Raw genomic sequence first — 25,176 nt, forward strand, 5'->3', positions numbered from 1 at the left:
GGGGGGAAAAAAGGAGGAGAATTGGCAATAGATGTTAGCTCAGGGCCGGTCTTCCTCAGCAAAAGGAGGATTGGCATGGATGTTAGGTCAGGACTGATCTTCCTGGAAAAAAGGAACAATACTCCTGTACCGTTGTGTTATGATATGAAATATATTCATTTTATAGTCATACAATTTGAAAACGTGGAACATTTCCTTATATCATTGATTTTTTTTTTCCTAAAACAAAATTTTTAGTAGTTTCATGGTATTCATATGTATGTGCCTTAATCGATCTTTATCATTTGATATTAAGCTACAGATCTCTTTTGGAAAACGTCTTTTAAGTTGTATATCTAAATATAAACCACCTTGGTTGGGGTGGGGGGATGAGACTATTCCTTTCAAATCCAGAAATAGACAAGTTGATCTTGTAACAGAACTGCCAACTTTTTAAATTCACACATAGAAAATATATATATAGACGATAAATTTTGGGGAGTTATATTAATAAGTAAAGCTGTAAAATTCAACAGAAAAACAGCCAGTGTGGTTAACTGGCTGTTTTACTAAACTCAATGGAAAAAAACACATTGTTTTTGCATCTTACAGATATCCATCAAACATTTCTAAAGAAGTGAAATAAAATTTATTGATTAAAATGAAAGTGTATTTAAAATTTTTGAACTTTGTCTAAAGTGGCTGGAACATGAAAAATGTAAAATTTCAGTTTTGTCATCTGAGTTATTACTAAGTGAAATCTGACGATTTCATGTTTCCTGATGTTGCCCAGTGATAAGACAGGCCGTATATAAAACCTGATATTGACAGTTAGCAAGATCCTTTGGTAAATAATTTTGAAAATACCATTTGCTTGATACTGTGAAATCCAGAAAGGAATACACAAAAAGTTAAAATACAGGATCTGACATAGGGATTTGGCATGCAGGTCTACAGTAAAATCCCTCTTCTGTGACACAATTAGGAGTGCCAATCAAAAAAGTTTAGGTGAGAAGCCATTTATCAATTCTAATTTAAAGTTTGGTTTCTTGCAGTCGAGTGAAACCAATATATTTGTGAAGCAGTGTGCCAACAGAATCATTTCCTCAGATACGTTGTTTTCACCGTATCTAGTACAGTTGATATGTACAATTTACTTAAATTATGTAATCAGCAATATAACAAGCATAAACAGGCTTAGTACCAAACAAAGCGGACACTTGTCAGTCATACACCTGCTGGGGCCACCATGGGCATCGAGAGAGTGCAGCTGTGGATGCTCAGCATGCCTTGGGCATCGGTGACCACGTTTAGGAGAGGGAACAGGGCACTGGTCAGGCCAGTCTGCCCTCCTTTCACTCGCCTTCTCCCTGGCTGATGTTGCTGGGAGGGGAGAAAGAGATGAGCGAGCCACACACTCTGACTCTTCCCTTCTTTCCTTTTATATACGTAGTTCTCTCAGCTGCGAATGCCAGGGACACAAGGTTCCTAGCAAAATACTAGAGCAGGAATCGGGAGACCTGGATTTTGTTCCTAACTATGTGGCCATTAAATCAAAACCTTTCTGGATCTTGATTTTTCCATAAAATGATATTGAACTAGATAACATAGCCTATGCATATTTTGCAGGGTTTTTTTGTTTTGTTTTTACAAAATTTGAACTGCTACATAAACTCCTCACTTAACTATATCACAAATCTTTTGCCCCTAATATCACAAAAAGTTTAAATCAAACCTACATAAACATGTTCATAAAGCCCTGTTGGCTACTATACAGTGCATATTTACCTTGTCCTAGACATAGCAGATAATATCTTTTAGTTGTCAGGGCAGAGATTACATTTCCTTTCATGTAATTATTTCATTTTGCTTTGTGTTCTGTTGTTTCTGTAAACACATAAAATGTCCCCTCCTTGTCAGTAGAGCAAAAGACTGGTGGAGGCTGAATGTTGGAGGACTGATTTTCCAACAAGTTCCAAGTCGCAGTCATTAGTATTTTCTCTATCACACTTTCTCCTCTCAGAACTGCAAGGTCATTCTACTGTTCCCTGGAAATGTTCTCACCGTTGACAGTTCTGGGACTACGTGAGAGGAAAAACGTCCTGCTTAGCAATACTAAAAGAGCACAGTGCCAGCAGCCAACATTCAACTTGGAATAGTGTGTGACAGCTGACCTAACATGTGACCTAGACACATCTTCTTTTCAAGTGCAAGATAACTCATTTTCTTCATTAGTTTAGTTTGTGCTGATTCCATAAAACTGCTCTGAGCAAAAACTCGAGAAACTTGAAGAAACCAAAGATAAATTAAGAAGAAACACTGTGATGGGGATACATGTGGCAATGCCTTGATATGAACATAGCCAGAGCTGCTACAATTATCATCAACAAAGAGTACTGAGAATCGATGTGCGTTGAGCACTTAGATGTAAAGATGCTCTGCCTTTGAGAAGTCCAACATCTGCTTAGGGAGAGGAGACAAACACGTGAAGACAGGTGACCCCCAGCTTCCTCTGAAGGTACAGTTTCAAGGAGCGAGAAGTGAGGTTGAACCAGGACAGTTTCAGAAGGATTAGGACTACATGGGCAGAGAAAAGTAAGACCATAAACAGAGTCAAAGAAAAAGGATAACCTGGCAAAAAACGTTGCATTTCATATCACAAAGGGCTAATTTTATTAATATTTATAAGCTCCTCCAAATGAGCAGAATAGTAATACAAAAGAAAAATGGGTTGGGCTGTCCCCGTGGCGCAGTGGTTAAGTGCACGCGCTCCGCTGTGGCGGCCTGGGGTTCGCAGGTTCGAATCCTGGGCGCACACCGACGCACTGCTTGGCAAACCATGCTGTGGCGGCATCCCATATAAAGTAGAGGAAGGTGGACACGGATGTTAGCCCAGGGCCAATCTTCCTCAGCAAAAAAGAGGAGGATTGGCATCAGATGTTAGCTGAGGGCTGATCTTCCTCACAAAAAAAAAAAAAAGAAAAATGGGCAACGCTATGAACACAATTCTCAAAAATACAAATGGTTTTTAAACATAGGAAAAGATGCTCAACTGAACAAATAGAATTTAAACCATGAGATAATTTTCTTCTCAGAGATTGGGAAAGATCAAAAAGTTGGATCAGTATTGGTGGGGATTTCAGGGGAGATAAGCACTCTCATCCACTGCCAGCAGGAGCTGCTACACCTTCTTAAGAAGGTATTTAATCATAGCTATCAAAATACTCTTTACTCAGCACCTCCCTTCTAGAAATTTACCTTAAAGATACATTTACCCATATGCAAAATGATGTATATGCAAACATACTGCTTGTCATTTTACTCATTATATCAATAAGATGAGATCAATTTAAATGGCCATCAACTGGACACTGGTTAAATGTAAGTTATACGGCGTCACTTTGATGTAGTTATATATACAGTTTTGAAAACAAATAAGGTTGTTTTAGATAGACCAATGCATAGATGATACATAATGGATACATAGATACAGAATGGTCTTAGAGGATTTATTTAATTTAAAAGTGTGTATAAAACCTTATTTTTTTGAAAAAAAATATACATGTATATGCAAGTGTAAGTAAGCTTAGAGTAAGTATGGTAGGTGGAGGGCCAGTTGTGAAAGTCTAAAGCCAGGCTCGAGTTTGGACTTTGTTAGAAATTGTCCAGGAAAGTTCTTCAGCAAGAGAGTGAACATAAGTGTTTTAAGAAAATTAACCTGGAAGTGGAGACCTTTAATCAACTCTTGCCTAGAAAATAGGTAATTGTAGAGCAATGGCCATCTATTTGCTTCCATAATCAGATGGATTCTTATTTCTTTCTAATGTGGTCTGTCACCTCTTCAGGGCTTCCTGAGGTTAGATGCTTCCAAGACTTCTATAAGCAGTAGTAAATGAATGGGAAAGGTTGTTTCCTTTTATAAAAGCAATAGAAATGAAACAAATCATAAATTCATACAAACACGCTTTTATTGAGCACTTATTCTTAGTTGCAGTACCAGACCCTAAACAGGCCCGGCGTAACACATTCATGGTCCAAACTTCATCTGCACTCTCAGGACCATTCAGTCGCTTTTCTGTGCGCTTAGCCTCTTCTCTCTCCCATTCTTCACCTGAAATTTCCTAAATGTCACCTCTTCCCTCAGTCCTCTTACCACCTAGCTACCCACCCCCAACTTCATGGAGAAAAGTCAGATCATCTGATTACATCCCATCCACACAGCCATGAACCTATTAAATCTGCTCCCAACTTCACTCACTTTCCCACCTCAGTCTCTGGAGAAAATGCTCTCCTTGCCCTCTTCTTCAAGTTTATCCCACCACATCCCCTTTTGGCTCCTTCCTTCTTTCCAGGCCCCTTCTCCACAGCTTACATTAATTATGCTCAAGTGTCTCCCATCCTCACAAGCTAACCTTTGCCAGACTCTAATTACTGTGCCCCTTGGCTTTCTCCTTCCCTTCATGGCCAAGAACACTGAAAGAATAGTCTAATATAGCTTTCAAATTGGGTCTTATGAACCAGACGTCTCAGGAGCCAGTGGGGATCTGGTGGAGGCGGGAGGTGGAGAGACAAGCAATAACCACTTCATCGTTTATATAATTTGGACTCTGTAGACGACTTTTATCTGAGCCAGCTGCCGTTTTAAATGCTACCTGTATTTCTACTCCCTTAGACCTCATTCATGCTTCAATACACTGAAGTAAGGGTTGGCCCTACCATTCCACCAGAACTGGTCTGTCAGCGTGAATGACTTCATTCCCCAAATTGTTTCTTTTTTGGTCTTTTGTGCCCCAGGGGACTGACCCCCGGGTCCTCTTCTCATTCTACACACTACCTGAGTGATCTCACCCTGTTTTGTAGAATTAACCTACATATGCCTTTGGCTTAAAAAGGCCAGAACTTCACTTTTTCCCCTTACCAGGTTCCTCAAGTTGTAGTCTAGAAATCACTGCATCCTCAAAAAACAGCTTGTGAAATGATCTGGTGTGTAAGAAACAACAGTGGTTTCACTTAAATCCCACAACTTAATTTGTCCTAACAACCCATTGTTTTAATATCTGTGCTCTAAATTCTTCAAAAGAATGGGAAAAAAATTCTAGGAATGCAATATTACATATAACAGAATATTGGAAATATACTCTAGATCCAAAAATAAGAAAATAATGAATCATGGAACATCAACTTAATGAAACCATGCAACTATTAAAATGGATATATATAAATACTTCTAACAACAGGTAAGATGTGTACCTTGATACAATATCAAGTAGGAAAAAAGAAACCAATGGAGTACATATACTTTAAAAATAATATATATACTTAAATACACTAGAAGAGAAATAGAACAGAAAAGTTTTGGTAGTGGTATCATTTGGGTGAAATATTTTTAAATTCATTTATTGTTGTTACAATGCTGTCCTAACAAGGAAACAGTTTTTTTCAAAATATTCCACCATTGAGGCAGATGAAAATCAAATTTTGAATATGCAATGAGTTATAAACACATCCTGGCTTATAGAGATGGAAATTTCTTCACTGTTTCCCATTACTGGTAAGTTATTTCTAAATAACTCATGGAACGATCCCACACATTACAGTTGTAGTGGTGCATGTTCTAGACTTTTGGGGACAATCTAAACATAAAGGAAATTTAATTATATGTAAATTTAAAATATAACTATATTAGTGCTGCTTGTGATTCAACAGTGACAGAGGCGAGTAGGGCCATTTCCTTTTTTCATGCTGAGTAACATATCACCAAGACTCTCCTTCCAAACTTCTCTACAAACCCCAAAGGTAGGGTAAGCATAGATCTTATTGGCCAATCTGAGACATTTTTGAGAGCTAAAGGTTTATTGCTGTTAGTAATTACAGTGAGATAACAGGCATAGGAGAGAACTGTCTTGGGAAAACTGGGATATAGTTACCTTATCCTATATTAATAAGAAATGAGGCAAATATTACTATTATAATACAACGATGATGATGAGAGCAACCAACGCTTACAGAGCACTCACCAGGTGCCAGCCCAACTGCTTGACATGTATTAACTTATCAATCCCAGAACAATTCTACGAGGTAGGTACTATTATCCCCATTTTATTGGTAAGAAAAAGGAGTCTAGAGGTTGAGTGGTGTGTTTAAGGTCATCCAAATAGAACCTGGCAGGCTATCTCCCAAAATCATTTTATGGTGTTACCCTGTCGGGAGTACTGATGAAGGGTGCCCCCACACTACACTTATTGCATTTAATATCAAAATAAAATTTGTTCAATCAACGGATCCCTGATGGGCATTTTTCTCCTCTCCCAAAGCAGCAATCCCCTACAAAATAAAAATCCAAATTTGAGAAATAGGAACTCTTCAAAATACTAGAAAAACTTCCAACAGGAGGAGTAGCAGATGGAGTCAAGCAGCTCTTCCAAAGTTTCCAGGAATACTCGCTCCACTGGCTGGCAGCATTGGACCCCCACAACATCAACCATGTATATAAATATATTTCCCCCCCTTCATTTTCCTACTTCCTATTTAAGTGAAGTGCCCAGAGTTTGGTGACTTGTCTTTAATAATCTTTAACATTTACATGCTCTTGACTCCCAACCTTCAATCTCCAGCCCAGCCCTCTCTCACACGCTAGGTGCATATATCCATGTATCTGTTCAACATCTCCCTTTAGGTATCTCATAAACTTCCCAAATTCCACATGTTCAAAACTGAACCCCAACATTCAAAGAATCAGGGCTCCCACTTCCACCTTTATTTCTCGCTGCATTCTCTGCCATGATTTCATCTATTCTTATCTTTAAAATCTATTTTTGTGCTTATGATGGCCAAATTTTTATCTCCAGCCCAGAGTTTTCTACTTAGGTCCGGGTTTGTGATTCACCTGCCTGCTATCATCTTGCCTAGATTCTAATAGAAACAGACACTCTACTTTCAAGTTAGCTTCTCCCTCCATCTTTCCCAGTCCAACATCATAATTTTTCAGTTGCTCCAATCAAAAACTTAATATTCCCTCACCCTCCATGACCAATCCATTCACTGTCAACTTTTCAGTATAAATATCCAGGATAAACTCATACACATACAAGTGCCTGTATATGTCTAGAGCATTTCTAGAAGGATAAATAAGAAACTGATCATACTTCTCACTATATACTCTTATACCTTATGAATTTTGTGCCCTGTGAATAGATTACCCATTCAAAAAACTAACAAAATTTAAAACACAGCTATGCCTCTTGAAGAGAACTGGGGACAGAAATTGAGAAACATGATTGTGATTTACATTTTACTCTATATCATGCATTATATTTGAAATATTAAAAAAAACATTCAGATCCATAAAAACTATAAGTAACTTAAAATACAGAACTTATTTTAAAACTATTTCCCTGGAAAAATATAGTTTCATCTTGTCAGCAAGATTCATAAGACAAATCCATAACCATTTCATCAACTACTTCTTTTTCACTTGAGAAGCACATGTGAGGTTAACAGTGTATTATGGTCACACATATTTGAAATAAAGATAGTACACTCCTGGGGGTGGGGATGGGGGAGACTGAGAACCATGAAATAACTACGTTGGCATAGTTATTTAGGTGCTGATATTTTTATTATACCACTAAAAGTTAAACAAAAATTTCTGGGCATCACATGCTCCACATCAACTTTCACTATTAGTCTTTTTTCATAATTTCCAATCATCATTATGGCTATGGGTTGAATTCTGTGCCCCAAAATTCCTATGTTGCAGTCATAATCCCCAGTAGCTCAGAATGTGACCTTTTTCGGAAAAAGGTCATTGAAGTTACAGTTAGTTAAAATGAGGTCATTAGCGTGGGCCCTAATCCAATATGACTGGTGTCCTCATAAAAAGAGAAAATTAGGACACAAGGACAGACACACAGAGAGGGAAGGTGATGTGAAGAGACACACAGAGCAGACTGCCATCCACAAACCAAGGAATAAGACCTGGAGCAGATCCTTCCCTCACAGCCCTCAGAAGGAACCAACTCTGCGAACACCTTGATCTCAGACTTCTACCCTCCAGTACTGTGAGACAGTAAATTTTTGTCGTTTAAGCCACCCAGTCTGTAGCACTTTGTTATGGCAGCCCTAGCAAACTAATGCAATTACACATAGAAATGAATTGTAAATGCCTAGTCATTTCTGAACACTAATCATGTAAGACAAAAATAACTCACATAATACTGTTCGTTTCTTTAATTCACCCCAACCTACTCAGTTAGCATCTCTGAGGAAGGTTTTAGAAATTTATTTCTAAAAGGCTTCTCCACTTCTCCAGGTTTTTATAATAATTAGGTTTGTTTTGTGTTGGCTCCTATTGAGTCAGGTCTTCTCATTCTGTATTTGTACAAGTTAACTTTCTAAGCCGTGGGCAGACTTTCCCCTCACCTCATGCACACACTCACCCTTTTTCTGTTGACACTGCCTTTTTAGAAGAGACGAGGCCAGTTGTCTTGCAGAACACCTGACCCGTACTTAAAGAATGCATACTTGCCCTTAGTGCCCGTAGTTTCCATTCTAAAAATTCATTCAGCATCATGCAAGTCCGAGTTAGACACTGAGGATAAGGGCGAATAAATCAGCTTCAAACTTGTAACGAGGGCATGTTAAATAGAATGAAAAAGGTTTTGGGCCACAAAAAACCTATACTGGCAACGTTGAGGGCCCAGACACACCCTCAATTTAGCTTGTCAATAAAGGGCAGGGGTGTGAATCAGGAAAAATGACTCAAAGGAAATAGTGTTTGTAGTTACACTTGGCAGGGCATGTAAACAAGGAGGGCCTGTTCTCTGGTTGAGGAAACTGCCTGTTCACAAAGGTATGGAACCACAGCCTCCTGCTGTCACATAAAGGTGTACCTGGAGGTGTGGAGAAAATAAACCTCAGATAAAGGAATGGACCATGAGAGACCTTTTCTACCAGATTAAGATGATCTGGTTTTTAATATGATCATATTCACATTTTAAGACAACCAATCCACTAGAACTGGGGACAACGACTTAGGAAGAGAGAAGTCAAGATCCTGATGGCGTGTTGTACTTTGTCGGCGACTGACATCAGGCTTTACCTCGGTAATTTCCTGTATCTCCTCCCACCTCCCTCATTCTCCATTAGAGCTCGAATTTTCACAGCTCAGCAGTGAAACGAGAAGCAAACTGATCAAGGACCTAGTCCTTGGTTAACTAGATGGAAATTTACTTCTTGGATCTTCATTAACTCGAGAAATTCTTCTTTTTCTGCAGTTACCATTAGGACAACTTTTTTTTGTACAGTTATCAAACTTTAAAAAATCATTTAAGTAACAAAACAACCAATCACATTTGATTTATACCTCAGAAACATGGGGCAAGAAAAACTAAGCTGAGTTCCCAGGACTGGCTTCCTGATCTTTTCACTGTTGCCTTTATTGCATTTAGAAATTACATTTGATTGTGCCTTAGACTTAAAACTAGACCATTTTGATTTAATACGAATTACTTTATATTCAATTGTCTCAATTTCATCAGTGTTGCCATTTGGTATTTAATTAACCAGAAATATGATCCAGCCTTTAGAGCCACAAGATTAAAATATGGTCTAAATTAAAGGCATTAAATTATACTCAGCAGTTTCACTTAGCATATTTTATTATAATCTTGATTCTTTGAAAATCTGTGTATCACTCTCAGCATCCCAGCTACCGGGGACAAATGAAAAGAATTTTCATTACTATATCAATTCTGTTTCTTTAAAACCTTCCAACATCCCCTGTGATGTGGATATTTTTATCCCCATTTTAAGTACCAGGAAACTAAAGCTAAGGAAAGCATCTAGTAATAAGTGGTATTCAAACATGTCTGACTCCAAGGCCTACGCTCCTCTCCTTTCAACCTGAGTAGAAAATTTCACATTAGTATAAAACAAAGGTTCTCAATGGGGGCGATTTTGCCCCCACCCCAATGTTTGGAGACGTTTCTGGTTGTCACATCTGGGGCAGGGAGGGAAAGTGCTACTGGCCAGAGAAGCTACTAAACATCTACAATGCACAGGAGGGTCCCCATGACAAAGGATTATCCAGCCGGAAAGTGCCAAGGTTGAGGAATTATCGTATAAACAAAACATTCCTCAAAATGTCTTCTTACAGAAGCATTATTACCCCATCCTGTTTTTTTCTGAAATCAATGTTTAGAGTCAATGAAAATAGCTTTAAACCATAACTAGATGCGTATGTATTTAATACATATATGCGTGCACATTTTTAATGCATCTGAAAAACTCTTTGAGTTTGTACTGGAAATTGTGAAATGATCACAGGACTTTGGAGGTTTCAACCCCAAATATTATGTTATATACTGTCATATAAATGCACAGGAGTGGGGAAATATATATGTATGTCTGACATGTTTTCACTGATGTGTAATCGATCTTCATTCTGTGTAACAAAAGATGCGAGGAGGAGGGAAAGGAAACCCTGACTCAGGAAAGCAGGGAGGAACAGCCGAGTGAAGCCTTATAAAGGAGACACTTTTTAAAAAGGCACAATGAAGCCACACCATGAGGCAGGAAACTGCTTTCTTGATTTTATTTTAAAAGTACACAAGGTCACAAAACTAGAGCAAGTTTTTGTTTTTTTAAACAAATTTTGTTCTTACAAACTTAAAAATCTGCACCATTGGATACCTAAGCCAGAAACTTTAAATACAAAATCATTTTTGAAACTGACACTATCAGTTCTCTACTTGTATATGTGAAGTGTCAAAATATTTTTTCTCAGTAGTACAAGTGTATTTATCACAAAAATTCACAGTTAGGGACGAGAATAAGTGAATCAATGAGCTGTGGTTCTCTTAACACATGTGTCAATAAATAAGTTAGCAGAAATCAGAGAGTTCTTCCTGGATTAAAGCTTTTAGTCTTCATGACCAAAACCAAACCCAACTGATATTCACCATGCTCTTAAATTACAAAACAGAGTATTTTGTAAAATTTGATTTTAATTAATAGTAAGAGGCTAGATGAAGCAAATTATTTGCTGGTGTTACCATCCATAAGATAAACAGAACCACAATTCATAGATTTATTTATTATTCTTCCCTGCTTCTATAATATTTATGAGTAAAACTTGTGCTCAGTTATGAACCATTTTAGTGTCAAAATAGGCAAACAAGTAAAAAATCCAACCGCAGAACATGTTGCCTTTATTGCAAGAATATCCAAAGGCATTTGAAATATTAAAACTTGCCCAGAACATTTACACTACTAAACACAGGAATATTATAAAGATATATGTACATATATATAATATGTAATGTCACAAGCCACTAAGAAGTTAAAATTGTGCCAACATTTTCTACAAACTACTCCTTACATGACACATCAAAGCATTAACCACATAAAATATGGACTTTTTCTGTTCACGCTAGAGTAAGGCATGTGAAAGCCCTAAACACTGTGGAGATGAAGAGAGATTAGAAAAAAACTTTAAACATTCACATAACTTCAAATTTACATGCTGCACACACATAAAAAGACAGAGAATAGTTATTTCAAGAAGCCATGCATTACAGAATTTGATATCCAACTTCATGCAATGGGTTCTCTTTATATTTAATCAAAATGTTTACTGCCCCCTTCACTTTCTTTGAATTTCCAGAACTCAATCTTAAAAATTATCTTTGTAATGAAAATCAGGTATTTCTTCATATCCATAATCTAATTGTGTTTCTTGAATTAACCTCCCCTAAGACACACTCAGGCTGTGTTTCCACTGTAACAACTCCACGGCAGATAACCCAAATTTAAAGGAAGTTATTTGCCCTGGAATAACTGGTCAGTGTAATCAATAAAGAGATTTTTTTTTTGGCCTTCTAACGGGAATATTAGTAAGACTGCTAATAAGAAAAAGAACACCTATAAACTACTATATTCAAAGCAGAGAACTACATCCTCTACAGCATTTCTTTTCAAGTTATCTTGCATAACTCAAAAAGACGGTGTCAAGTCTCACAGGTGTAAAGTGGAATCAAATGGTTTTGCTTCGAAGATGCAGTTCCATCCTTGACTGATGCTGTTCGGCTTGCTAAGGGAAATGCCTGAATAACAATTTTTTGTTGAATTGTTTGATCGTTACCAATAGTAATTCTAGTACAAATATTTGATCTCTGGCTCAACTGAAATGATGACTGAGAATTACTGGGGAAGTTAGTACTATCTGACCTTTGGATTAACTGAAGCTTACAATGGAGTCACAAGAAAAATAGGCCTAAAATTGAATTCTGTCCTCTAAACTCAATCACACCCTGTAGGTCTCCGAAGGTCACATAACCCATTCTAACAATCTCCCATCTCAGGCTGTGGTTGGTATGGACCTGAACTCAAAGTGCTTCTAGGAGAGATTCTGATTTACTTATAGCCAACCTAGACTAGAAAATCTCACGGATGTCCACCTTTTCTAGTAATTCCTACTTAGACTGATAGCATAATCTTCATTTTATGGAAATCAGGAATAGGCAAGACCAAAAATTTTTTATCATTAAAGTTTGTGATCTGTTATTTACTCTTATAATATCTTATAAATGTTATTCATATAAAACAGGCCAGACATCCAGCATTCAAAAACAGCTACTGTTATAAAATCAGAAACACAAAGAGTGTCGGGGATGTTGAAATTTTAAAATCTTTATGAAGACCACAAACAGTTAAGTTGCATCCAAAAAGAACAGAGAAGAGGAGGCAAGACTGGAAGTGTGAGGACAGAAGGGAGTCACAGTGATGCGTTGTCAGGAACAGTACCTTCACCTCTAAGCACCTTTCAGGCGATAGCTAGCTCATAGGCACCAGAACTTCGTAATACAAACTAAATTATCCAAAAGGCACAGATGAAAATGTTAACACAGTAGAAAAGCAATATTATGTAAGGTTAAAACTTACTTTAAAAAATGCTTCCAAATATGTAAAACGATACACTAATCCATTACACATTCAGCTTAAATTTACCATTAGAAGTGCACACAATACTCTGCCTAGTCATAAATTCATGCCAACATTACTTTATAATGTAGCATTTACCACCACAGCACCCAAAAAGATCAAGAGAAACCAAGTCCCTACTAAAATCTAGGGAAAAGGTTTTAGAGCTACTAAAATATTTATTGCAGACCTCATTTACTATAAAGAAACTGTTGGCTCATTCTACTATATCCACACTCCCTCAGTCTTAAGGGAAACACAATAAACTCACTTTCTTCCACTAAAACAGTATTTAACACATTTGGCAGTTAGGAGTATTCCTTTAACTCCATTTGCTTTCATTTCTTTCTTTTTATTTTTAAAGAATAAATCACTTTCACAAAACTAAGACTCAAACTTCTCAAAGCTCAACTTGATTTTCTGCAACTATACAAAGACATGTTGGCCATACAACAGCAACTGCACATCCTCCCAAGTCTGAAATACAGAAGCAATGGAGGACACTTACTAGTTTAAACTCTGTTTCATCATTCTGAGTCTATGAAGAAAACATCCTCCAGGAACTGCATTCAGGAGAGTAAATTTAGGAACTACGTTTTGAGAATACATAATTTGCAACACTATCCAAAAAAAAAAAAAAAAAAAACATTTAAAATTTGGAATCAATAATTAGGGAATTTCCATCTGTAATTGTCAAATAATAAATGAGTTATAATTTTTTCTTATTAGAAAAATATCACCTAAAGTGGAGGGGCAGTATTTAGCTGGGAACTGTACAATACTCTATATTTGATCTGGCGGGTCATGGTTCGGAAGACCACCAGAGGCCCCGAGGCATCAGCTCACTTATCAACAAAATCCACCCTCGCTACCTCACCACTAGTGTCATCACTGGAGGTAGCTGATAGCAAACTTTCTAAATAAATCTGATAGATGCTCATTTATTTTAGCATATAAAAGAGCTATGTCCCTGTTGCCTGTAGCAGTCTATCAATTAAATACTTAAATCATTTCATAGACAAGGTTTATGAATGACTCCGAAGTAAAACTAATAATTTCTAGAACACTGTAGTGTTTTCTATGTTATTAGAGCTATTCTCAACACATTTAGAGTTTTCAAAGAAGCTATAAAAACAAGAACAAACATAAATGTATATAAGTATTTTGCCATGAATGTTTCTGTGCCAGTTTTGGGGGGACTACCGGGTCATAAATTAATTGACAAAGGCATCCTAAAAATAACGGCAGAAATTATAAAGTACCACTTTCAGATGCTTCAAGTATCAACTTGGTGTGCATGTGAGTTCACCAATTTCCTCACCTATGATTTCATATTCAAAGTGCTACATCTTACTTAAGTATTGATATTTAGAAACCTATAAAATTGACCTCTTAAAGGAAATCTTTTTCAGATGGTGAATTTCTCTTTAGTAACTTTAATGCCTTTACTATTCAATATAACCAAACAAAACTTCTGAAGTATAGTTCTTACAGTTTCTGCTTAACGTCTTTTTGATACATTATGAGGCTGGTAACAAAATTTAGAACAGAACAGGTTTTCATGTTTCAAGAGAAGAGAGGAAACTCGGAGAGCAGAGATGAAAGGTGCAGAGGCTCTATACTATAGACCCGTCCTTGCTCTGTGCTGGAATCATCACCGGCACCGCTCCCATCCTACTCAGATTAGGGGCAGCTACCTTAGCAGGTGGGAGAGTTGGACTCTGAGGAGCGCGTTCAAAGTCTTCGCTTGGTACTTGGTTGTATTGAGTCTTGGAATATCCTTCCATGTTGGAAGGGGACATGGACCCCAGGGATGAGTGATTGCTGCCGATGTAGCTCCTGGCAGTGGACGTACGGCTCTTTGGCGGCGGCACGTCTTCCCTAGAAAGCAAAGATCCCAATACAAATTTAAAGAACAAGTTTCTTTTTTTTTTTTGGTGAGGAAGATTAGCCCTGAGCTAATATCCATGCTAATCCTCCTCTTTTTGCTGAGGAAGACCGAGTCTGAGCTAACACCTATTGCCAATCCTCCTCCTTTTTTTTCCCCAAAGCCCCAGTAGATAGTTGTATGTCATAATTGCACATCCTTCTAGTCGCTGTATGTGGGACATGGCCTCAGCATGGCTGGAGAAGCGGTGCCTTGGTGCGCGCCCGGGATCCGAACCCAGGCTGCCAGTAGTGGAGTGCGCGCACTTAACCACTAAGCCACGGGGCTGGCCCCCAAAGAACAAGTTTCTAAAAACCTACAATCATCTAAGCTATGAATCATGGGTGGCAGTGAGGGAAGATCCTCTATTTAAGCATTAAGTACATAAAAGTGTGTGTGACAAAAAAAGCAAGCACGATAAAGCACAATATCGTGAACTGTGTATCTGTCCCAAATTTATCACTTATAGAGTGTGTATCTTCACACATGATGAATGTGGTTTTCACAAAAATTTGTGATTCTATAAATGTCTTACAAGGAATAAATCTCAAATATCTTCATATTCTAGTATCACTGATCAGGATAATCTAGTTATAGTCATGTAACACCTTATAGTTGATAAAGCGTTAACACCTACAGATATATTTCCACCAAAAAAAAAAAAAGAAAGAAAAAGAAAAAAATCTTTTTTGTTATGAAAGTTACTTATCTAAGACCTTAGCTGAAAACTTAGCCGATTTAAGTTTGCAAAAACTGGGAATTTTGGCATAAGAATTTTCACACCAAGCATTAACAAAAAATATATATCTCAGTTACCTTTGGTGGATTTTAAAAATACAAGTGCCCAGATCCCATCTTAGATCTACCAAATGTCAATTTCCTGGGTGTTATTTAAGTCATTTGTTATTATTTTTGAAAGTTCTATAATCCAATGTACAATTCTAGTTAAGATATACTGGTTTAGAAAATTCTAAAAAATAAAATCACATTACCAATAGTTCCATCAACTACCTATGTCACTTAAAACAATCAGGTCTTTTATTTTAAACCTTAACATCTGCTCCATTTTTTGAAAACTTCATGCCTGGACTTTATTGGGACAAGGCATAGTCCTGAGATAAGCATTTTGCAGTGGTTTTCAAAATGGGGTGCAAAATGGCGTGGCGGGGGGAGGGCATGATGGAGGTTGGCTGGATCTGCACACTTGAAATTGAAAGTAGAAGCTTTCAAACGTCTTGAGAAGAGCTATAGCCTTATCCAGTTCTCATGGGGGTAAATGCTGCAGATGGTTAAGAGATTAATGCTCTAGAGACATAACAAATTTAGTATACATCAGTCAACTCTTATGTCACTTAGTTACCTGATATCATGCTGAACTTCCTTTTCATATTTTTCTTCTCTGCGCTTTTTGTGACAGCAAAACATGATAAGACCAATGAGCACTAGAGCAAGCAAAGTTCCTATAACAGCCCCAGCAATTGTTCCAGCTCTGTTTGAAGCTAGAATAAGATGTTAATAAGAAAATAATTAATAGTAAAAAAAATTCTGTATTTACTCATATTGAAGGTAAGGACACACATTGACAAGACTGATTTCATTGCATATATTAACTTTAAGAGACAAATTAACTAGCTTTTTTTGGTTCAGGGGAAAATCCACTAAAAGAACTTTCTTCTGAACTTCGTAATTTCAAGCATAAAAATGATAAAACCAGACTAAAAAATTTTAACATTCACAGCCATCTTGGTTGGCCTATAAGAATGTTCTAAACAGCTTGTACTTATAATGGCTAAATATGGTGCAAGAGTTGATTTGATAACTCTCACCTTCTTAATGTTGCTAGAATAATAAAGAAGGTTTTATGAATAAAATGTAGTGTTCTTTTCCTTTCCATGACTTATGCAAGCTAATAACCAAGCCACAGAGCGCTCTGCTCAAAGTTAGCATCCCCTTCCCTCAACATGCACTTGCTGCCTGAACCAAAGGAGGTTGTACAAAAGCAAGGAAAACAACAGGATCATAATAGACAGACAGAAGACACTTACGAGGCACGACGTCCAGGCGCAGCAGGCACTGATCAGAGCCCACTCTGTTTTGGACTGTACAGCTGTATGTCCCAGAATACTCAGTACTGGCATTTTTTACAGTTATAACAGGTGAAGTCATTTCTATGGGAAGAAAAGGAGGGGAAAGAGCAAAGCCCAGTTTTACAGTATTGTATTGCTGGGTTTTTAGTTAAGGCAAACCCTACTAAGTTTGACAATCCAGGTAAAAGTGAGACAGAATGAAGCTGGGTGCAGAACAAACTGCCAGGGAGACACATGCGTGTCTCCAGAAGGCAAACAACTGTGCCTCCAGTTCATCTGTATCCATGCGAAAGTAACCATGGCTGCCTTAGTCAGGCAGGGTCTCAGCCGAAGCAGAGCCACAGTGATCACGGACAATATCCCATGCCACAAATGCTCTTTGGTGCAGCAGGAAGACTTGTAAAACCTATTTCATCCCCCCAGATGGAAGAAACATACAAAAGCAAGTCAGAAGGGGTTATATAGCCTGGCCTCTTAGTATAAAAAAAGAAAGAGAAGTGGAGAGAAATCCTACTTAAGACCTGGGTAGGCAGCGTGGAGCTTGGTAATCAGTTTGAATAACAAGACAATTATAACAAAAGGTAAGTGATCAGATTTAACCAATGTGTAACTTTCTAGTTAGTGTCACACAGGTGTTTTTTTGTTTTACAGACACACCATGGGTAAATCACCAAATCTTCAACATGAATCTCAGCAAAGCACTCAAGATCCAGCTGTTGGTATAACTTAGCCACTACTAATTTATGATCATGAACATTTTCCATCAGTATTATCATAAATTAAAAAGTATATACCAGGGCCAGCCCCGGTGGCCTAGTGGTTAAGTTCAGCTCGTTCCGCTTTGGGGGCCCAGGTTCGGTTCCCAGGCACAGATCTACACCACTCGTCTGTCAGTGGCCAAGCTCTGGTGGCGGCTCACGAACAAAAACCAGAAGATTGGCAGTGGATGTTAGCTCAGGGCGAACCTTCCTCAGCAAAAATACCAAAGAAACAAATTATAATATCCTAAACAGTGACATCGTTATAAAAATATCTCTTCATGTATACTACATGACACTAAGTTGTCATTATAAAATGCTGAATAATTCCCATGGAATCCTGACTGTTCTGTATAAAAAAGGGAAGGTATTTGGGAATTAAATACATGTACATACACACAACCCTACTAGATTTAACCCCAAATCAACAGCACATGGTACAAATTGTATAATCAGCAGTACCTGGTAACCACGAGGTGGGCAGCTTCCGTGAGTCAGACAGTTTTTGCCATTCATAGCGTAATGGAAGTGAACCTTCTTTGGATTCACATTTTAGTTTAAAGTCACTTCCAATTTCTTCTGATCCATCAATGTAACATTTTGTGCTCGAAGGCTTAACTGAGAAAAGAAAATAAATTATAACGTTATAAAGAGAATAGAATTTGTTTACGATGATTACTGAAACACACAGCATGCTGCACTTGGGTCCAGAGTTGACAAGACTGAAAGACTACAATAGGTTGCCAAAACCAGTTGACTCAGCTTTATCCAACACAAAACAGGCAAGAATAAGCTCAGGCAAGCAGCCATTCATAAGGAGGTCTGGCAGCATCTCAGGTGCAGCTCTGTGCCCCTCCACTCCAAGGAAAAGAGAGGATGATGCAGGCTGGGCCACTTCAGACTCAAGGAAGCTTTCCTCCCTCCATTCATTACCTATCCTTCTCAGTGCTTGACATGAAGCCCTCTGGGAGTATGTGCGATGTCACATCCCTCTGGGTGCTGTAACCCTGCCAATCAGGCGGTTTATAATAAATAATGCTGATAACAGGGACAATTTGCTTACTGCAGCAAGGACCAATTAACCTTCTGCATTTACATTAACCCAAAACCATCCACAGAGCACTGTTATAAAAAGGTCAATCTAAGGTTATATTCTAGGTTCCTGTGGGGAACTATTTAGAGCAGCTGCTAACCCCATTACTTGCAACTCACCCCAACAATGGATTAACACCATGGCGTTTCATACTCTTCTGCTGAACTTCATTAAGGCATAATATACATACAATTAACATATTTTAATCGAAGGTTGATCATTTTAACAAATGTGTATATACACACACTCGGTGAGCACCACTCCAATCTTCTCCCAAGCAAGTCCCCTAAGGGGATGTGGTCATCTGAGGCCACAACCCTGGCCCCATGCAGCCACTGATCAGATTTCTATCACTATAGAATAGTTCTGCTTCCTAAAGTCATATAAATCGATTAATATAGTATGTACTTTTTTGTCTTGCTTCTTTTATTCATTGTAAGGCTTCTGAGATGGGTCCATGTTGTTGGATAGATCAATAGTTCATTCTTTTTTATTGCTGAATTGTAGTCCATGGACTGACTATAACATAAACTTGCTTATCCATTCATCTGTTGATGAACACTGTTTCCAGTTTTTGGGCTACTGTTAAAGCCTAATTAGCTAAACTGAACAGGAGCAAGTGTGGAGTCTGTCAAAATCAGACTGACTGAGCAGTGAGGAAGACACTGTGAGGAGCTGTGGAATGGCACTGGACAAGAGAGTAGGGATTCTGAAGGATTCTTTTTTTTTAAATTATTTTATTGAGGTCATATTGGTTTACAACATTGTGTAATTTCAGATATACATTGTTATATATCAGTCTTTGTATAGACTGCATCATGTTTATCACCAGGTCTAGTTTTTATCCATCACCACACATATGTGCCCCTTTCCCCCTCCCCCACCCCCTTCCTCTCTGGTAACCACTAATCTGTTCTGCTTATCCATGTGTTTGATTATCTTCCACATATGAGTGAAATCATATGGTATTTGTCTTTCTCTGTTTGGCTTATTTCGCTTAGCATAATACCCTCAAGGTCCATCCATGTTGCAAATGGCACAATTTTGTTGTTTTTATGGCTGAGTAGTATTCCATTGTGTATATATACCACATCTTCTTCATCCATTCATCCATTGATGGGCACTTGGGCTGCTTCCACATCTTGGCTATTGTGAATAATGCGATGAACACATGGATGCAGAAATCTCTCTGAATTGTTGATTTCATGTTGAAGGATTCTGAGGAGAGTCTAAGAGAAACGGAGACCAGTTCTGAATTGGATGCTGTTTCTGAGGCAGGACTAGGAGAAGCAAGGATTAAACTGGAGCTGAGGGCCGTTTAGCAACTGAGTCTCCTCTGCAAAGGAGAGTAACGCAGAGTGGGGGCAACACTGGGGAGACAGCAGCAGTCTCTAGTTCCTGCTGCTCCAGGACCTTGGGAGAAGCAGCGCTTCCTGTAAACCCTGCAGCTGGCTTCATATCATATGTCCTCTCAGCCTGAGAAACAGCAGGACTCCTTTTTTCTTTTTTAGTCTGAGCTGATTTTCATTCTTTCAGTCCTGGATGGGCTTTTATTCTTTCACTACTACAAATACATGTGAATGGATTTTACAGTTTTGTGTTATTATGAACAGCACTGCTTGAACACTCATGTAAACTGGTATATGTTTTCCTTTTGCGTGGTAATTGCTGGGTCATACATGATTAAGTGTACATTTACCTCTATAAAAAACTGTCAAACTGTTTTCCTAAATTGGCCAACAGGATCTGTGATATCCAGGGGCCATCTTTAACTAAGGTTGTCAATCATGATTTCACTTCTTCACACGTTTCTTGATAATACTAAAGATTGATTGTATTTCTCCCCTTCATCTGTTACTACTTGTGCTTTTTAGTAAGAATCAACAGATGCATTTAAATGCATTGTTTATTTTCCTAAGTGAACCTGTTTCTTTTTCAGATTGATCGACTGCCCCAGAGACTACAGCAATTGGACTTGTAAATCAGTTTTGCAAATTATTTCATCCTGTCAGTCTTCAACAAAATGAGGCTGTTCTTCATTTCTTCAAACTACCAACAAATCTTTTATTACATCAATTAGCACTAAGTGAGATAGTAAAGCAGTGCTTTGTACATCAAACATCTACTGAACACTGTATTCTAATGCTCATCTTTTCTACTGAAAATGTCCCCTTCCCATATTCCAAACATATCTAATAATGGGCACTTACTTAAAGTGGCTACTCAGGAAATTCAGGGCCCCACTGAGTTTGAGATCTCAACATACTCCATCCACCCACAATAGAACAAGATTTTACCAACACTGGTTTCTTAGTGTCACTTTGGAGTGGCCTTCTACCAGGAGAAGAAAATGCAAGTCTTTTACATGCCAACCCCCAACCATTATACCACAGGAAGAGTAACTCTTAATCCATGGCACTCTTGCTGGTTTGAAAGAAAGATAAAACCACAAAGGGAACACAGATAAAGTCTTGTCCTCTACTGTTTCTCTGGTCTGAGGTTCCAGGATACTTGGCCACTGTCCTCGGAACATTTACCTCCATGATCATTAACAAGTCAACAGTCCTTCCCAGGTAAGGTACATGACCATCAACTTGTACTTGGCCAACGCCCCAACATTTAGTAATGCTGTGCTCCATTCACGTATTGCATCATCATCCCTCCATGCTAGTAGCCTACCTCAGTCTATAGGAAACACACTCTAAATCCCTATTTGGGACAGGATATACTTTTATCATCATGTCATCCATTAAGGAATGCTATTTCTACTTGGTTCAAAATACCCTGACTCCAGGCAAAATCCATCCATAGATGCTAAAAATCAATGGGCAAAAGTTTGAGGAGACACAAAATATTTGCATAGTCTCAAAGTGGCTCCCCCAAGACATTTTTTAATTACAGAAAGAAAAATTGTAATTTTATAGGGGAAAAACCCATCAAATAAAACTTAAACCAAGTGATCATGATTCACAATGAGACATGACATCATGTGCCCCTTGACACGACTGGAGGAAACCACGGAGATGTAAATGCACTGTGGATCTTAGACTAGATCCTAGCACAAAAGGACATTAGTGGAAAATTGTGCAATTCGAAATAGGTCTATAGTTTAGTTAATAGTATTGCCCAACACTAATTTCTTGGTTTTGATAACTGTACTATGATTTTGTAAAATGTTAACAATATTACAAAGTTGATGATGTGTATACTCTCGGGAACTCTCTAGTATTTTTGCACCTTTTCTGTAAAACTAAAATTATTTCAAAATAAAAAGTGAAAAAGAAAAAGGAAAAGCTCTGCTCTGTACCAACGGCTTGCAAATCCTTCAGGCCCCGAGCTGAGTGAGCGATCACACATGCTGCTCCCACCATGTTCTAGTGGTATGGGTGAACTGTGAGTGCACCACATCATCCAGGAAACTTTTAATGGTGCTTGTGCAACTCTTCAAGACAACCCGGTCTGTTTATACCAAAAGGTCTCAATAATAGGCCCTTTCAGAGTTCCGGGGGAAGGGGCTGGTGATAGGTGGCCACCATATTAACCCTCTATCAATTCCCTTTGTTAGCATCCCTTGCTTTCAGCTTCTTTATTGAGCTGCATCCACATGCACTTTGGGTGCATCTGATGGAATGGGGCAGGTGCCGGCAATGCGGCAAGCTATGGTATCACATCACCCCTCACACCCAGGCAACTAACAGCGTCATCCCAGTTCATGTCCACACAGCACAAGGGGCTCAATGAATGAACTCTCACTACTCTATGAACACCATGCTGGCATCTTCTCCAGATTTCCCACCAACAAATCAAGGTATTAGGCAGGCAGAGCCTCTAAGAGTGAACCAAGTGAGAGCTCCACTGGACCATCACTCATTCGGGTCCCTAAAGGGCACTTCATTACATCTTTCCTACAGATTCTCCAAGCAGAATTTTCAGACAAAGCTAACAGATACACTTCCATCCAACACTCACTTTCAAGAGAAAATTCTAGTGGTTTCTCCCAGCAGCAGTCATGACTCATCCGAAAACAGGGAAGAAAGAGCTACAAGAAATTCTCCTCTGGCTCTGAGACAGCCTTGCCGATTAGAGTATTAGTCATCCCCACTTCCCTTCAGCAATCACTTCCCCCTTTCTCCTCCTACTCCCTATTAAGGCCCTCGCTCTCTCCCTGGTTTGAATTCACAGCTAGCTTGGCCATGGTGATCCCCCACAGAGCTAACAAAAGGAGTTACTGTGTCAGTACTTCTCACTCCTCAATCCTGAGCAATGAGAAGTTGGGGTTGTGAGGTTTAATGTCAAAGGGACATTCCTCCCACCTGGCAGTCATGGCTTCTGCCATGAGTGTGCTTAGCCACATTATGTGCCAACACTACTGGCCAACTCAAGTTCCTTCTGGGATATATGCTGCTGTTTGCTATAATGCTCCCTTCAGTCAGGACCTGCAAATTCAATCCAGAACCTGGTCCTATGGGATCACTCACTCACTCACTCACACACACACTCTCAAAGTGTGCTTGTCTACACCTCTTCTGGGAATACACACCAACTGCATTCTTCCCAGCATACCTGCCCCCATCAGGGATTTCACAACAAATAATTCTGATAACCAGGTATAATCTGGTTGGTACCTCACTTCACTCAATGCTTACTGGAGTGCAGTGTTAAAAGAAGATATATAGGCAGAGTTATAATTCCAGGTATGCCTGAGTCTGGGATAAGAGTTCAGACAAGTTATTAAACTTTTGCCTGTGCTGGGGCCCAGGACAGGCCGCCTCAAGACGTCCCACAATGGCATATTGACTATTTTGAGTTCAAGTTACTTAAAAAGCAAAAAGGGCTTTCTGACCCTCCTGTCTCTGTTCCCCCTGAAAGCAGGAAATAAATCTCCCATGCGAAAGGTGCTCTCCCTGCCTCTGTATTGCCAGAGCTAGGGAATTCAAGGCTAAGAAGCCTGCATAGACAAACCTTGATAATTACGTACCCCAGACCTAAGTTTCCTTGTCCTGTCAATTCTTCACAAATTTATTGTTTCCCTGTGTCAAAGATATATACACTGCCTGTTCTGTTCACTCTCGGAGCATCATTTCTTTATGGGCTCCAATGCGTACGTATTAAACTGGGTTTTTTTCTCCTGTTAATCTGGTCTTGTGTCAATTTTACTATTAGTCCAGCCACAGGAACACAAGGGAAGGGGATTTCCCTCACCCCGACAGTTTTGGCGAGCCAGCCAGGAGACCCACCGGCTGGAAAACTGCTTTCTCCCTGAGGCTGCTGCAGCTCAGAGATCCTGGGACATCGACACAGAAGCCGGTGAGAAGGTGAGCTTTCTTACCACACCAGCCTGCCAGATCTCTGTCTGCAGAGTCCAATGGGTACAAAAGTGGTGCAAGTTTCTTTTTCTCTCTCTAAATTTAGATTAGCAGGAGAAAATATTTGTGAAACTAGTTTCTTGGACTTTAGCAACTTTGGCATTTGGTAAAGGAGTACTCTTGGTTTTGTTGATCCCTTCCTCCCAGAGGAGGTCTTTGTTTTCCTTTGTCTCCATCTGTTGTGTCGTTTGTCATAAGGAGGAAGAAGCAGAGGGCAGGACAGCAGCTACAGGCCCTTGATAAGCCTGCTGTTGGAGCCAGCCTCACAGACTGGGCAGTTTTACGGTTCTCACCAGGCCGGCATCTATCTCCCCTCTGCAAAAACCGGATAAGGTTTTTCCTGCCGCCTTGTTCTGTGTCCTGAGAGCTTGGCTTTGTGACCAATGAAAATGTTTTCTCTGGTCTCCGCCATCGGAAGGTGTATTTACTGAGGTACACCTGGCTGCCAGTCGAAAGACTGGGGTTCCAAGACATGCGGTCACAAGCAGCACTCTCTTCGTCTGGCTGTGCCAGCTCTCAGGGCAGTCTGTCATCAAGGGTCCATAAGGGCTCTTGTCGTCTCAAACTTCGTTGCTTGTGAATGCTGGAAAAATCCCATTCCTGCCTGGTGTCACAGATTAGCAGGTCTGTGACTGGAGGCGTCCCACGCTCTCGTGGGAGACCGGAGACACCGTTTACACTACACGATCGTTACTGCCTATGCGACGAAGGTCTTTCCTTTCCAGACTATTTTTGGGAGTGAACTTTTGGATCTTGTGAGGACTGTATCCTTTTGCACTCTCTTTTGGGGATGCCCCTTGCACCCATCTGTTAAGCCACAAAAAGGCTTATTGGTTTGAGTCACTATTAAGATCCCACTCATCAATGGCCAGACAATGGATCCTTTAAATTGGAAAAACTTCTAAACTGAAAAAAAATTTTTTTAAAGAGCTCTCATATTAGTATAACAGCTAGCCATTAAAGACTCCCTTAATAAGATGAAAAG

General features: G+C 39.1%; 1 protein-coding gene across 3 annotated transcripts in view; it reads right to left on the reverse strand.

The window, feature by feature from the left end:
* CXADR (CXADR cell adhesion molecule) overlaps window positions 1–25,176 on the reverse strand; it is a 69,611-nt gene that overhangs the window by 7,155 nt on the left and 37,280 nt on the right. The window contains exons 4-8 of one of the 3 annotated variants that reach the window (XM_087418191.1): window positions 18,195–18,350; window positions 16,933–17,055; window positions 16,248–16,386; window positions 14,658–14,841; window positions 10,558–13,580 (exon numbers count right to left, since the gene is read on the reverse strand). In XM_087418191.1, the coding sequence (XP_087274317.1) occupies window positions 13,551–13,580; window positions 14,658–14,841; window positions 16,248–16,386; window positions 16,933–17,055; window positions 18,195–18,350 (632 nt within the window). In that variant the 3' untranslated portion in view covers window positions 10,558–13,550. Of the gene's footprint in view, window positions 1–10,557; window positions 13,581–14,376; window positions 14,842–16,247; window positions 16,387–16,932; window positions 17,056–18,194; window positions 18,351–25,176 lie in introns of those variants that run through there. The other 2 variants (XM_004440738.3, XM_014795501.2) reach the window with 2 other exon arrangements.

This window comes from Ceratotherium simum, chromosome 27, assembly GCF_057802395.1.
Source record: "Ceratotherium simum simum isolate JZ-2026a chromosome 27, ASM5780239v1, whole genome shotgun sequence".
Lineage (NCBI taxonomy): Eukaryota > Metazoa > Chordata > Mammalia > Perissodactyla > Rhinocerotidae > Ceratotherium > Ceratotherium simum.